Source organism: Pogona vitticeps, chromosome 11 (genome assembly GCF_051106095.1).
Source record: "Pogona vitticeps strain Pit_001003342236 chromosome 11, PviZW2.1, whole genome shotgun sequence".
In the NCBI taxonomy this organism is placed as follows: domain Eukaryota; kingdom Metazoa; phylum Chordata; class Lepidosauria; order Squamata; family Agamidae; genus Pogona; species Pogona vitticeps.
Genome location: NC_135793.1, coordinates 222,696 through 237,148, shown reverse-complemented (window position 1 = coordinate 237,148; position 14,453 = coordinate 222,696). Strand labels below are relative to the sequence as shown.

At 55.8% G+C, this 14,453-nt stretch overlaps 1 protein-coding gene across 1 annotated transcript in view; it reads right to left on the bottom strand.

Moving 5' to 3' along the window:
* EFNB1 (ephrin B1) overlaps positions 1-14,453 on the bottom strand; it is a 51,758-nt gene that overhangs the window by 5,795 nt on the left and 31,510 nt on the right. The window contains exon 2 of the mRNA XM_072981354.2: positions 13,333-13,610. Coding sequence (XP_072837455.2) covers positions 13,333-13,610 — 278 coding nt within the window. The remainder of the gene's footprint in view (positions 1-13,332; positions 13,611-14,453) is intronic.

Genomic DNA, 14,453 nt, shown 5'->3' with positions numbered 1-14,453 from the left:
TTCTGGCACAAATGACAGAAAGAAGTCCAGGCCCTCCCAGACTGAATCTCCAAAGCTAGCGCCGAAAAGTCCTTCTTCCTCTTTCCACACCAAGACGGTCAATCAATAGTTCCCCCAAACGAGCTTTCCTTCCAGGACCAAAGTCTAGACAAATTCACAAAGGGATCCCCACCTATTGAAGCGACTGCCCCGAAGTGCCTCTTTCCCTTTTATTCGAAAACCGAGGGGTGTGTGTGAAATCCACACAACCCACACTTCACAATGGACTGCAGCCCAGAGGATGAATTCCCTCTCGCTCAGGGGGTGCGCCTGGCACACCCCTGCCTGCCTGCCTGCCTGCCTGCCCGCCCGCCCGCCCTCACACCATGGCAGCTGAAAACCGACCTACCTCTTTAGAGAGGCTTTTAGGGAGCCAGCCGGTAAATGAAGGGAGTGAGGGGCCTTTTAAAATCCAATGTGTAACTTTTAAAATCACATTCTCTTAAATATTTGCATATTATAGTTCTAACTCCTCATCAGTTCGTTTCAACTAATTGCTGGCTTTCTGTTTTCGTACACCCTCTTGGGTCCCCACTAAGAGAGACTCGTGGGATAAAAAGCAAACCGATCAATCAACACATGCAAGAAAGGTGACTCTCCTCACACTTCCTGCAAGCCGCCCAGTCTCACTTCGCCCAGCTTGGCAGGGTTGCTCTGTACGCCTCAAGTCGCCTGGATTTCTACTGCGCAGAAAAACTGAAGCCACCTCTTGCTCATTTCTAATGGCAGACTATTTATGAACTGATTTAGAAGTACTGGCCTGAATTCAGAACCCTGGAACATGACCAAACTTTTTTTTGCCGTGGGGCTTGTAGGCAGCTCTCAGAGTCCTGAGCCCATGCATGGGCCGAGGGAGCCTGGTCTCAGCGGCCCTGGCAGAACCGGCCTTGGCTCGCCTCCCCTCTGCCCCCCCTCAACCCCCCGCCAAGCTCAGGAGGCACCCAATGTGCTTAGGCCACAGCTTCAGCCACCCTTAAGCCATGGACTACAAGCGACAGGATGCAAACAAAGCGTGAAAAGCCATTTCTCCGAATTCACACAAGAGAAGCGCTCCGCCCCTGGCAGGACTGGTCATCCTGCCTTTGGGGTCAGCTGATGAAGGCAAGCCGGGGAGGGGGAGGGCTGCCCAGGAGCCTCCGTTCAGCCTCCGCTCCCAAACACAGAAAACTGGACACAGCTGTAAGACAGCCCCCGAGTCATCCCATCTGGGCATCCAGCCGAGCATGGCCGGCCGGCTGCTTTCCTCCATGCCAATGTCTACATCCAGAGAAACTGCCATCCCCCATCGCCGCCACCCCTCGGCCAGCCCTCTCCTCCTCTCCTCCAAGGCAAAGGAGCATCAGGGAAGAGCACGGCGGGCCTTGCCCAGGAAAGCCGATCCGACCCAAATGAACCAACGGATGATGGGTTTGCTTCGCCTCCAGAGGAGCCACCCGAGGGAGCCCAGCCCTCCAGCCTCCCCTGAACAGCCAGAAGAAGGTGGGAGAGAGACCGGCAGCCACGCCTGGAAGAAGCCTGTGGCTTTGCTCCTTATGAGAGAGAGGCTCAGTGCCTCACCAGCTGCGGGGAGAGGGGGAGACGCACACATTTGTGAGGGTGGAGGAGACGGGCTCAGAATCACACCAAGGGGATGAATTCTTGAAAACAAACCAGGTGACTCAGATTTTCTCCACAAAAAGCATCCCGAGGCCATGCATGGGCCGAGGCCGAACCGACAAGAACCGAACTGGGCTTCTCCAAATAATCGGAAGCCAAAAGGACAGAGTTATGAACTCTATGCAGACCAAGTTATTCTACCCACCTTGCCTGCAAAGCACGTGCTCCATGCTCACGATGACAGGCCACAAAAGCTGGCAGTGGATGCCCCCCGCAAACACACCATGGCTCCCCCACGGCTTGTCATTCCCCACAAGGCACATGCAAACGGCCCCTTCGCCTCTCACTCGAAAGCCAGTGAAACAGAGGAGTGACCCAGGTGCTGACGGGCCATCCCCAAGGCCCCCCCCCTGCCCTGCCCCCAACGCCCAGCCAGCCAGGCTGAAGTGCTGGCTGGGGGGGGGATGGCTTTGGGCAGCGCTCCTCAAGAGAGGCATGCTCAGAGACTGCCGTGGCACCTACGAGGCCCCTCTGGGCTGGGCTCAAATGTCATGGTGCATCTGAGACCCCAGCCCAGAGGGGCTCATGAGAGAGGGAGGGCCACCCTCAGCAAAAGACGCTAACAAGGCACCAACCCCCACTCCCACCTGATGACTTTTAAAAAATCAATCTCTCTCTCTCACACACACACACACACATACACACACACAGAGAGAGAGAGAGAGAGAGAGATGTCCTCATTATTCTCCAGGCAGAACACAATTTTGGCGGTTTGGAAGATTAGGAAAGCACATTTGGCGAAAGATAAATGCAAGGGTCTCTTAAACACTAAGCTCAGGATGAAATGAAATGTTTGAGCCTCTCCCAGGCTCCCTTTAGCAGGTCTCTGTTATGATTTCGGCCCCAACGCACAATTAACATGCGGAGACTGTAGCAAATCCAAGTTGCTCATCTTTTATGGTTCCTAATGACTCTGCCATCTGCACAACAGCTCCGATGAGGTGCGGCTGACGACTAAAAGCGACAGGTAAGACCCGAGCAAAAACCACCCTGCACCCCCACTTTTCCTTTTGGCTTAGAATAAGCAGGGATGGGAGTATCCGGCCAGAGGCTAAGAGGAAGAAAGTGGCCACCCCCTCCCTGACTAACACTCAGCTCTTACTGATCTCATTGCTCATGGGCTCAACAGCTGACAGAGACCCTTCTGTAGATCGGTCGCCCCTCAGGGCTGAGGCAGCTGCTCCCCCCCCCCCGTCTCTGAGCACGGGAGTGGGTGCGATGCCCCAGCTGCTGAGGCAGAAGACCCCACCCACCCCACCCCACCCCCAGTCCCCACAGAGGAGAATGTCGGAATGGGGCAGCCCCCTTCCAGCCCAACAAATCAGGAGCCGGAGCGCACATGGCTTGTTCTGGGCAGAGAGCTGGATCCACCCCCTGCTCTTTCCCCAACACCTGCATAGGGTGCTGAAAAACGCAACCCGGCCAGCACGGGCCTGCTGTGAACTTGGGGGGGGGGCAAGGGAGAGCAGAAGGAGCCCCCCTTCCCTCTCCAGGTGGTGGCATAACTGAGGCCCGGGCGGACAGGCCTTCCCAGGGCCGGCCCCTGCCTCGGCCAGGCCTGCCTGGAGGAAGAGGAGGCCGGCCCCTGGTTGCCACTTCAGCAGCCAAGGAAGGACTCCCCCTGGAGTCCACCTCTTTCTTGTACGGCGCCTGGCAATCATCTTGTCCTGTCATCTGTACCCTTGAGATTTTAACGGCTGCCAGGAAGGAATCAATGTCTCCCATCAGGCAACCCAACAGAGCAGGCTAGGGAGCTGTCAGGGGAGTCTCATCCAGAGGGAGAAAAGCACACCTTTCCATTTGGGGAAGAGGGAAAAGGGCAGGGGGTGGGAAGTGCCCTCTCACCGTGGATGCCTCTCCCTCTGCAGCCCATCCATTAACACCCCCCCCCCAAGCCGTAGCTAAAGGATTGCATGGGATTTAGCTGGGCTTTTCTGCCTGGCGTTCTTAGATCAAGGTCACCGAGCCAAGCCTCCCATCTGGGCCAGGGGGATCCCAGAGTCTATTTTCTAGGTCACCCTGCAGGGCAGGCCTGCCCAGCCGCACAGAAGCCCCTGCAAGCCTGAACACAGCAGCTCCCGACTGCCTTCTGCTTGAGAAGAGGCGTCTCTTTTCTCCCTACCTGGGAAAGGAAAGGAAATGGCGGGGGGGTCACCCTCCCCAGCTCCCTCCTGGAAGAGGCATTTGCATCTGCCCTTTTTGCTTCTGCATGACCGGCAATCACCCAACACGTTACGCTCGTGCACTCCTCCACGCCCCCCCGTCGCCCGCCCGCCCGCCCGCCCTGCTGCCACCTGCCCTCAAGCACATCATGCTAATGTGCCTTCCATCAGATCAGAAACATTTGTTCACTCGCCTGCCAGAGCAAGCGCATCGAGGTCTGCAAAGGGATTAAGCACGAGGAGGCTCTCGCTCCGCCCGTGCACCGCGCACAACCCAGGGAGCTCAGCAGGAGAGGCAGGGCACAAAGGGAAGTCGTGGGAGCCAACGGACGAGCGGATGTCCGCAGGCACGCGTGACGGAAGAAGATGGTGGCCGGGAGAGTGTTGAGCGACCGGGAGCACGAACGAGATGGAGAGCCACTTCCGGAGGGCTCCGAGGAGAGCAGCTGCCTGCCCACGAGCTGTAAGGCGAAAGACGAGCTGTAACCGGCAGCGCCTGCTAGGCCACCTTTTTGCATGACAACAAAAGCACAGGGTAAACCTGGGCCTTCCCGTTGCCACCCTGATCAAGCGATGCCACAACCTGTGGACTTGGAGGGAGTGGATCCAGGCCCCGTGGAGACCCTCCCCCCCCCGAGGCAGTGCTGACGGAGGCGGAGAGGGTGAAAGGTGGGCCCCAGAAGGTGGCCCGTCCTCTTCCCCACCAGCCAACGCTTCTCCTTCCACCCCAGAGCCCTGGATTCAGAGTCCCCTCCAACCACCCACGTGGCAGCTGCAGAACAGAAGGGCCACAGGCAGGCGAGCAAACCTCCTTCAGCCAAAGGGGGCTTTGACGCAGGGGAGAGTCGCCGCCACGACGCCTCCTCACGGCCCCTTCCCATCCGACAGTCCCATCAGAAACTGCCGGAAGCACACTGGCACCCCCGTGTTCCCAGATGAATCATCCTTCTCTTGAGAGAACCACAGAGAAATCCCAGGGCTAAGATCGGAAGATACAGTACGCTGGCTTCACCCATAAACAAGAGAACCAGACAGTTAATTGAGAGAGAGAAAGAAGCTGGGGCTTTTAAATTATCCAAAGAAAAACCACACGCTTTCAACAAAGAAGCCTTTGCAAGAGGGCAAGGGAAGGGTTGTAAGGCCAAGAGTCCAAAATAACACAACAGATGCAACAAGTTTGCACTGAAATTGCTACTTTTGCATTAAACAGCACAAAGACACTTCCTCCTTGAGAAACAATGTTTCTGACAGTACTAATGCTAAAACGTTTCAAAAGCTCCTTTCACCAAGTCATTCTTTAGAGGTATCCACCAGCTTGTCAATTACTGTTGATGCAAAAGTAATAACTGTAACCATTTATGTGTCAAACCTAACCTGCTCCTGCAAGTCTTGTTTCTGACAAGGAGAGGAAAGCCAGAGAGTCCGGAATCTACACTCACCCTTTCATTATCAAAGCCAAAGGCAAGCCGGGAAGAGGTGCCAGCTGGTTTATTCTGCAGGAGCTTTGTGGTGGGCCTGCAACGAAGCGCCACGTCATGCCAGCAAGCGCCGCTTGCGGGCTCTGGAGGCAGAAAACACTTACTGAGATTTAGCAGGGCAGAAATCTTCTGGGCAGCTACACAAAGAGGGAAATGAAGTCAAACATCCCGCTGGGTCAACCGTGGAAAAAAAGTTAAAGCTCTGATTGAAAACTGGCCAGAAGGAGACACGGGCCTGCCATTTAACCTGCAAGAGGTGCCGGGCCGGGCTGGGCTCTGGGCAGGCCAGAGAAATGGGGAAGCCGCTCCTCACCAGGCTGGCCAGAGCAGCCAGGAGGACTCCAAAAAGCCACCTGGAGGCCGCTGCCCCCAGATCCGGGGAGGGTCTCCTGTGCCTCCCTGTGGGTGCCATGCCCACCTGGGAGACCCATCCAGCCCCCCTTCTTCCTCCACCTCTAGGCATCCAGGATCGGCAAAGGCTGGCCCTCTCTCGCTGGGTGGGCAGGAGGACCCTGTAAGGAGTAGACCTTGCCACCCAACTTCTCGTCCATGTGAAATTTCAAGGTATTTCTTGAAACATCCAAGGGGTTCTCCTTTTTTTTAATTGATTAAAAAGAAAGAAGAAAATTACAAACAATGGAAATAAAACTGAAATACATACAAACTCAATAATAACAATACACCACAAACATTTCCCACCAAGAGTGCCACCTTCACTCTTGGGACTCGGCAACAAATAATACTGAAATATCCAAGATGTTATGGGGAAGATGAAGGGGGTCTGGGTTTGGTCAGCCCCATTTCTCACTCTGCCTCTTCCTCTCCTTAGTCTAGAGGCTCCAGCCGGACTCCTTTCTTCAGCCTCGGAAAAGCTCATGCAAGCTGGTCACTAACTGGCCTCTGCAGGAAGGTGGAAGGCTTGATCCAGAAGAGTGATCGTTTGGCCGCTTCTCAGGTTGAAAAATTAAGGGGCATTAGCAGGGAAGAGGAGAGCTGAAAGGACGCCCTGTACCTTCACACACACACACACACACCTTTCCCCCAAAGTCAAGCAGCTGGCAATTTAAGCGTAACCCTCTTTGCTTTTTGGCTAGGTTATTTCCACTCTCCCACTCTCCTCTCGACTCTCTCCCAGCCACTTGGGTGCGTGCGCGCACACACACACTGGACTAACTGAATTGACCAGGTGGACGCCGGTAGGCTCACAATGAAGCTGACGGCTCCCCACCCTCTCAGCCTGATGTCAGGCAGGCAGACGAGCACATACACACATGGTGGCATCAGCATGGGTGCGAAGGCCGGCAGCCCTCCTGCAAAAAGCCCAAGAGGCATGAAGTTGGGGGGGGAGCTGCTCCCCAATGAACCACCCAGATGCCCTGTGTAGTCCAGAGTGCGCGTGCACACACACACGCATACACACGCGCACACACACCCCAAAACAGCCGCAGGCAAAAGAGGACTCTCGCCAGGGCCAGGAAGATCTGGGGCTTCTCCCCTCCTCTGCCCCCACCCACCCCCCAGTCACCACCCACCAGCCCGCCTGTGCTCTTCTCACGGGAACTCAATTAGCAGCGCTCACACCCTCTTCTGTGCTCCAAGGCAGGGTCAAAGGGCGCCCTTGTTACCACCCAGCCAAAGCACAGAAATCCAATAACTCCCAAGGCAAGGCAACGTCCAAAATCATACAAGACTAATTTCTGCAAAAAGGTGGGGTTTTTTCTATTTTCTTTTCTTCCTAAGCAGAGAGAGAGAGGGCACAAATAGGGTAAATTAAGTGCTGGCACACAGGCATCTGTGCACTGGCACACACCAAGACCCGTGTTAAGAAGGAAAGGCCCACCCAAATGGGCTTGCTGAATTTAGGGCAAGGCGTTGTCGGAGAGGATCCCAAATGCCACCCGCTTCCTACCTGGGCAGAGAGGCCAGAGCTAAAGTCTCCCTGACCGACGGCCATCCTTTCCCTGTTCAAATGCCCCCCACGCAGGAAAGGCGAGCAGCCCTCCTGCAGCCCTCCCCTCCCCTCCCCTCCCCTGGACAGGGCTCTGCCTTTCACAGCTTGACCTCCTAAAGCTCTGCCCCGCGGCCCACCTTGGAAGCTCCACGTCCCTGCATGGCCCCCCGGGGGGGGAACAGCTCCTCTCTGGGGGTCAGCAGCCCCACAAGCAGGAAGGAGACACTTCCGGTGCCCTGGGGGCCCCTTGAACCAAGAACCAGCAGCGCCCTCAGAGCAAGCCAGGAGGGAAAACTCACCGCTGAATGCTGGGCGGAGGGACAAAGCAAGCACAGGAGCCAAGGCCTTGAAGCCTCAAAACCTTCTGGGAGGAACAGGTACCCACAGGTGGGGCAACTGGAAGCACGCCCACCCAGGAGAGATTCCTCCTCTTCTGAAATCCTCCCTGCTCCTCCTGAGAAGATGCTCCCTCTGCCATGCCCACCCCATCCCTCTCCCCCCTCCACCCCCTATAGACCCCAGCAGCCAGGCAAGGGACCGGCTCGTGGGGGGGGGGAGAAAGAGAGGAAGGAAGGAAAGGGGGCCCTCCCGGCCAGTCCTCTGTCCTCTCTGACGGATGGAGGCCCAAAAAGGTTGAGCTGCGGCTCCAGCTGCCAAGAACCCAGTGAAACCAGCCATCAAGCCTCAGCGGCAAAGGTCAGGAGAGGGGGTGGAAGGAAAGGCGGAGAAAGAAAGAGGTTGGCGGGGGTGGGGTGGGGGGGACAGGCTCAGCGAAATCACATTTACTTTGGTCACGGCCATCAGACAAGCTTCCAAGACAAAGAGCCGTGTATTGACCAACGGCCATTCTTTGGGGCTTGGCAGGGCCCCGTTTGGAAGCTTCAAAGCCTTGGGACTGGCCACCCGAGGCAGCTCTGCAGCAGAAGGACTGGGGGGGGGATATGTCTGCTGCTGTCCATTCTGGGTGACGGGGGGGCCATGAGGGCTGGGAAAGCAGGCAGAACCTTTGGGGGTTTCCTTAAACCCCAGAACAGAAGCCTCAGCCAGTCCCCACAACCCTACTGGGAGGGAGGGAGGGAGGGATGTGCGGGGCAGGCAGATCCTTCATCCCTCCCCATGAAGGCTTCTTAGGCAACAACCACCGGAAAAGCCACCGCCAATCGGGTCAAAGCAGAAGACCGAAAAAAGAAAAGACTGCCAGAAAGGGCTTGGACAGGGTTTGGTTAGCAAAGCTGCCAGACCGGGCTGGGCTAAGAAAGGAGCTGGTTGGAACCCAATTAGAAAGAAGCTAATTAGTGAGGGCCTAGCTCTGAGAGAAGCCAGACTAAGACAGGCGTGGGAAGTGGCTGAGTCGGAAATGGCTGAGAGAGGTTTGGTCAGGCGGGACAGGGCTCCCCTCAGCATTTTCCTCAGGCCAAGGAAAGGTTTCAAAAAGGGCCAGGTGTGTTTTTCAAAGTGTGGCTGAAAGCAAGCAGCCCTTCTGAAAAGGAACTGGCTGAAATCCTGCCCGGAATTCACCCTGATGGTCTCAGTCAGCAAAAACCTGTTATGAGAATCTGGCCCCTGCCTGGGGCTGAGCCGCCACGAAGCTCTGTCCCTCATCCATCGAGGGTTTTGAAAACAGACGACACTTTCAGTCTGGCATCGGGCGGCTGCCGTTTGCGTTCACAACTTGGTCAGGCGTTAAGCGAACAAAAGGATTCTCAGAACCCCCTGAAACACAATCCGCTCTGGCTGAAGCATCAAGCTGCCAGCAAGGCAAAATGGTATGTTTGCCAAAAGTCACCCATGGAGCGGGCAAAGCCTGACCACTCTTGAACTCTAACAGGGCGAGGGCTGCTCCTCCTGATGGGCCAAAAAAGCAGGACAGCCTGTTAATTACCGCGCTCTTGTGTGTGACCCAGGCCCCAAAATCTGAGCATTGTCAGCCAAGCCGGAGTGAGTCTGCTGGACCAAAGCTCATTGCTTGGGCTCCTAAGCAGAGCGGGAGGAACCAAGAAGCAGCTGGAAAACTTTAAAGGGTAACAATAAACAATGAAGGGGATACAGAGGGGAGGGAACATCTGGGAACATCTCATTTCCAAGTCTTAATTAAAGTGATCTGATGAGAAACAAATAGGATTTCTCCTTTCTGCTTCTGGGCTGGTGGCCATGCATGCGATGGGCCAGCCATGGTTCTGGAATCGTCCCCCACCTTAGGAGTCCAGCACATTCTGCCCAACTCAGAAACCATGGGGGGGGGCTGCTGGTGACACTGAGAACCCCTCCCAAATTAAGCACTCTACAGCTGCAGCAGGACCCTCCCCCTACCTCTCTCTCTTGGGGTGTGTTTTGAGCTGCTCTCCCCCTTTTCAGATATTCAACACGAGCTCTCTGGGGCCATCCAGCTTGTGTCCATACACACACACACACACACACACACAAGAGACAGACCCATGGCATGCTTTCTAATGCCACTGCTGATCCCCACCCGGGCACCGCAAAGCTCTTTCCTTCCAACTCAATTTGCAGGAACAACCAGGAAGCAGGTCAGGAAGGTCTGGACAGAGACGTCCCTCTTCCCACCGAGCCACTTCCCTCCGGATGCCAGGAGGCCACGGTGGTGCCACATCCCTGGTGCTGAAGAGTGAGCCACACCTGCCGGCTCAGCTACCTGGCGCAAGCCGGATGCCTGCCTGCCTGCCTGCCTGCCTGCCTGCTAGCCAAGGTGCAGGGCCTCCTCGGGGATGGCTCGACAATGGCGGCTCTCTCCCAGGAATTCAACCACCCAGAATGGCCTTGGTACAAAAATCAAATAATTTATAAATTCACTCCTGCCTTCTGCAAAGAGGCCCGCCGCAGGCAAGCAGCCTCGGAAACACCCTCCATGGGGCTGTGAGGAGCCTCTCGGTCCAGGGATTTTATGCCTCAGCAAGAGGGACGTCTCCTTGCAGACAACGATGCCTCCAGCTCAGGCCCTCGGAGCAACCGCTTCAGCCCGGCCAGAGGCCAAGGGCCAGCGAGAGGAGGCAGAAGGAAGGCCCAGCCCAGGCCCAGCGGAGGGGAGGCTGCTTCGCAGAGAACAAGGAAGGAGCAGGGAGAGAAAAACCCAGCAGGAGGGACCCCTGACAGGGCCGGGAGGGAAGGCCCGGTGGGGCCATGGCAGCTCCCAGAGGACCCTTCACGCCTCCCACTCAGGCCTCCCAAGGGAAAAATGAGACACCGGGGGGGGGGGAGCCCCAGCCCATCAGAGGGACGGACTGGGAAGGGCCTCCAAGCAGCAACCTGGTCCCTTCCGTCCACCCCCCCCCCTCCAATCATGCCCTGGAAAGAACACCAAACCCTGCCCCATACAGAGGATTCCACCTTCTCCACACACACACACACACATGCACATGCACACACACACATCCCAGAAGGAAACTGGACTGAATGGCCCTCAAGACTCCCCCCCCCCAACTCTGAGCCTCCCTGGCATTCTGCTGCATGGGGGGGGGGCTGACGTGGTCCTCCTCCTGGAGGCGGCAGGAAGAAAAGGGGGGGGTGCAGCAGCAGGAGGAGGAGGAGGAGGATCCGGAAACCAGCACTCTTCGCCCCCTCACAACCGACCTGGAAGTCGCCACTGACCTCCCAAGGAGCACCAGAGGAAGACTCTCCTCCACCCCCCCCCAAGCCCCATTTCTCTTCCCACGGATCCAACATCCCGGGTCGGCCGCCCTCTGCTCTGGCCCAGGCCCGGCCTGATGAAGTCCCGGATCCGGCAAAAGCGCCACCTACGTGCAACTCTGCCTGATTTTGCCTGGAGGGCGCGAACAGCAATGCTTTCCCAGCCCAGTGACTGAAAGGGGGCCTTCCTTAGCAACCCCCCCCCTCTCTGAGAGGAGAGGCCGGCTGAATCCACACCAGTTGTGCTTCCTCCCTCCCTGCTGGTGGCCTCTGCATTCCCAGGACAGCTGCAGACCGGACAACACATTCCCCCCCCCGCTCCGCCCTTACCCACCAGCAACACGGCGGGTGCCCTTGCACAACATCTCACCCCAGGGGGACTGCAGGCGGCTGAGAAGACCGTTCTCGTCCTCACACAGGCCGCCCAGAAGGACTCCTCCACCTTGGGTGATCATAAGCCCACATCCTCAGATCAAAGGCATTCGTGGTTAATTCGAGGCTTCTTCAGTTGCCATGCCCAACAGCCTCTCCCTGGTTTGAAACACACGGAGGACCTCGCGATCACATGAAGAATCTAGAAGACTGGAAGGAACAAACTGACAAAACCAACTCCAAGCCGAAACCTGGTTGTCCTTTTCACAAAAACTTCAGCACAACTAACCCTTTCTTGAGAGTAGAATTCCTTAACACTTCAAAAAACAAAACTTAACAACTATGTGTGTAAGTTTACAAATGTTTGGCATTAATTTATTCATGGAAACATTTCAAGTTCTTAAAAAAGAAAAAGAAAAAAAACAACCAAAATTTTCATGAAATTCATTAGTGTCAAATAGCTTTAATTCTGAAAGTGAACTCAGTGGTGTGCGTGAAGGCACAGGCGGCAACAGTAGTGGAAAGTGATGGCGTACACACACACACACACACACACACACACACACACACACACACACACACACAAAATATCTCAGCAGAAGAAAAAGAGTCAACCTCTCTTGGAAGCAAAAGAACATACAATGACAACCTAACACCCACAGCTCTTCAGGTATGCTAAAATAAGCGTACCACCTATTTCCAGTGCCTTTTCCTTTTACGTTGAAGCAAATTTTGTGACGGAAACAGACACTATGAAAACCCAAAGACAAAGAACTGCAACAAAAATAAATTCCACGTAAAACATTGAATTTGTTTGACGATAACATTAAATCAGGTAAAGTATGGTTAATTTTTGTCCTGAACAAATATTTTAATTCAGATAATTAGAGGCTGTTTGGATAAGGAAAGATTTCATTCAGTAAATGTAAGTCAAACAAATATATGTCAGAATCAAGTCACGCTACATTGAGAAAACCGGCCGCTCTTGCAGAAATCCGCCCAGTTCCAAATTTCCCAGAAGACCCACATTGCTGCTAATTGTGACAATTATTGTCTGGATGTTCTTGTAACAAACACTCCGAATGTTCCTCACTACTGTTCAAAACACAACTGTCGGTCGCTTGTGTGGCCATTTCTCTTAGTGCTCAGCCTCACAACCATGTACAGCCAGGGGAGCGACTCGTAGCCTTAACCATGCACTGTCTGAAGCAATGAACTCAAATCCACCGACACTCACCTAACAGTAAACCTGTTCTCTGACAGGTGCTGCAAGACTCTGCTGCTATGTTGTCATGTTTTGTTTTTCTTATAAGGCACAGCACACCAGCCAGCTCACCACCCTGGGTGGGGAAAACGGCAGAGGCGAAGGAGCCTTGGCCCTCCGTGACAGTTTGGGGGGGCAGGACACCTCTGGCCCCAGCCGGAACCAACTCTGCAGAAGAGATCTGCCGGGCAGAAGAATTCTCCTCCTGCGTAACGAGTCTGGTCTGAAGCTGCCTCTCGGGGCCACAAAAAGGAAAAAAGGAAACTGTGCAGAAAGAGGAAACCCAGAAGTCCTGCCCCTCCAGCAAAGGACAGCGAAAGCCCTAACATTTCTCCAAGGCCCAGGGCGGTCTGCTCCTTGCCAGCAGGAGGAGAGCCTTGACCGGGACACACAGCGCACCCCGCGAGCAACCCTCCGCGTCCGACCATTGCGGGTTCAAGGCGGCATCTGCCCTGCCCGGCAGAAGGCAGTGCTTTTTAATTCCAGAGCCTTTCAGCAAACTCTCAGGGAGTTACAAAGTGGGACCCCCTGGCGATGCACAAACGAGGAGCCCCCACGCTCCTTCCACAAAGGCAAGGGAAAAGACGGCTGCCGGCACAGAAGGGGGAGGGGGCGCCTCCGGAAGGCCATCCCTTGGGGGGGGGGGGAAGGTGACTCCCAAGGAGGGCAGCCTCTAATCAAAGGTGGGGGGGGGAGGCAAGGAAGAAAGAAAGAAAGAGGGGGCTAGCAAGCAGGGAAGGGGAGGAAGAGGGCCCCCCCACTCACAGGTGATGAAGTAGTCATGGTGCCTCTTGAACTCGAGGCCCATGTAGTTGGGGCTGAACTCCTGGAACTTGATGGTGAAACGGATCTCCTGCTCCGGCTTATTGCAAGTGACGAGCACATTAGGGTCCATGACGGTGCTGCAGGACTCTGCCTGGTCCCGCTTCACCAGGTATAGCTTGTAATACTCGTAGGGCTTGGACGGCTCCACCTTCGGGCAGATGATGTCCAGTTTGTCTCCAATCTCTGGGTAGATGACCAGCCCCTTCCCGGGCAGGAACCTGAGGAAGAAAAGAAACCAGGACAGGGTCAGGCCCTCTTGCCCAGATCAAGACAGATCTCTGGCGCAGGAAGAACATGTCAGCCAAGCTGGGTCTCCGCACCACCGAGGGAGGCAAAAGGGGCTCCGCAGACGCTGAGCCTCCCGGCAACGGCTGCCTGACATTTGGGGCAGAGCCTTCTCACCAAGCTCTGAAAGTCAACAGGCAGAAACACAACGCAAGGGTGTGGCCCCCCAGGAAAGAGGGGGTTCCCTTCCGGGCCCCCAAGCTTTGTGTCTCTGCCAGCTAGGCAATGCAGAAGGGGAGAGCCCCAATTCAGAGACGCATCACCTAACAGCACGCATGAGACTTGGAGAAAGACGTGGCCCCCTGCCCCCCCCCGCCCCTTTTGCAAGCAGGGCAGGGCTGCTAGACATCCCGTACACAAACACATACGACCCCCCCCCCATACACACATCCACAGAGACTCCCACAAAGAGTGCTTTTGTGCCCCTTTGGCCACATCAAACCCCCTTGCCCAGAAATGCTTTTTTTCCCTGGGGGGGGAGGGAGGTTTTGAACCGCTGCTCCTGGGAGCCTTCAGGATTTGCAAGCCACCTTTGGAATGGGCCACAAGTGCTCCTCCAGTGCTCAACACCCCATCAGAACTATGTTCCTCAACCGGAAATGGACCTCTGGCCACTTCTGGCGGGGCGGGTTGTTTTTTTTAATCCTCTTCTGCACATGCTTTCCACGGCCTCTGCAGCCACTGCAAGACCTGGGGGGGGGGCCAGCCCTGCCAATGTGTCCACCCTGAAGCTGGGCACACCCTCCTGACACCCCCCAGCAACCCCCAAGCACTTC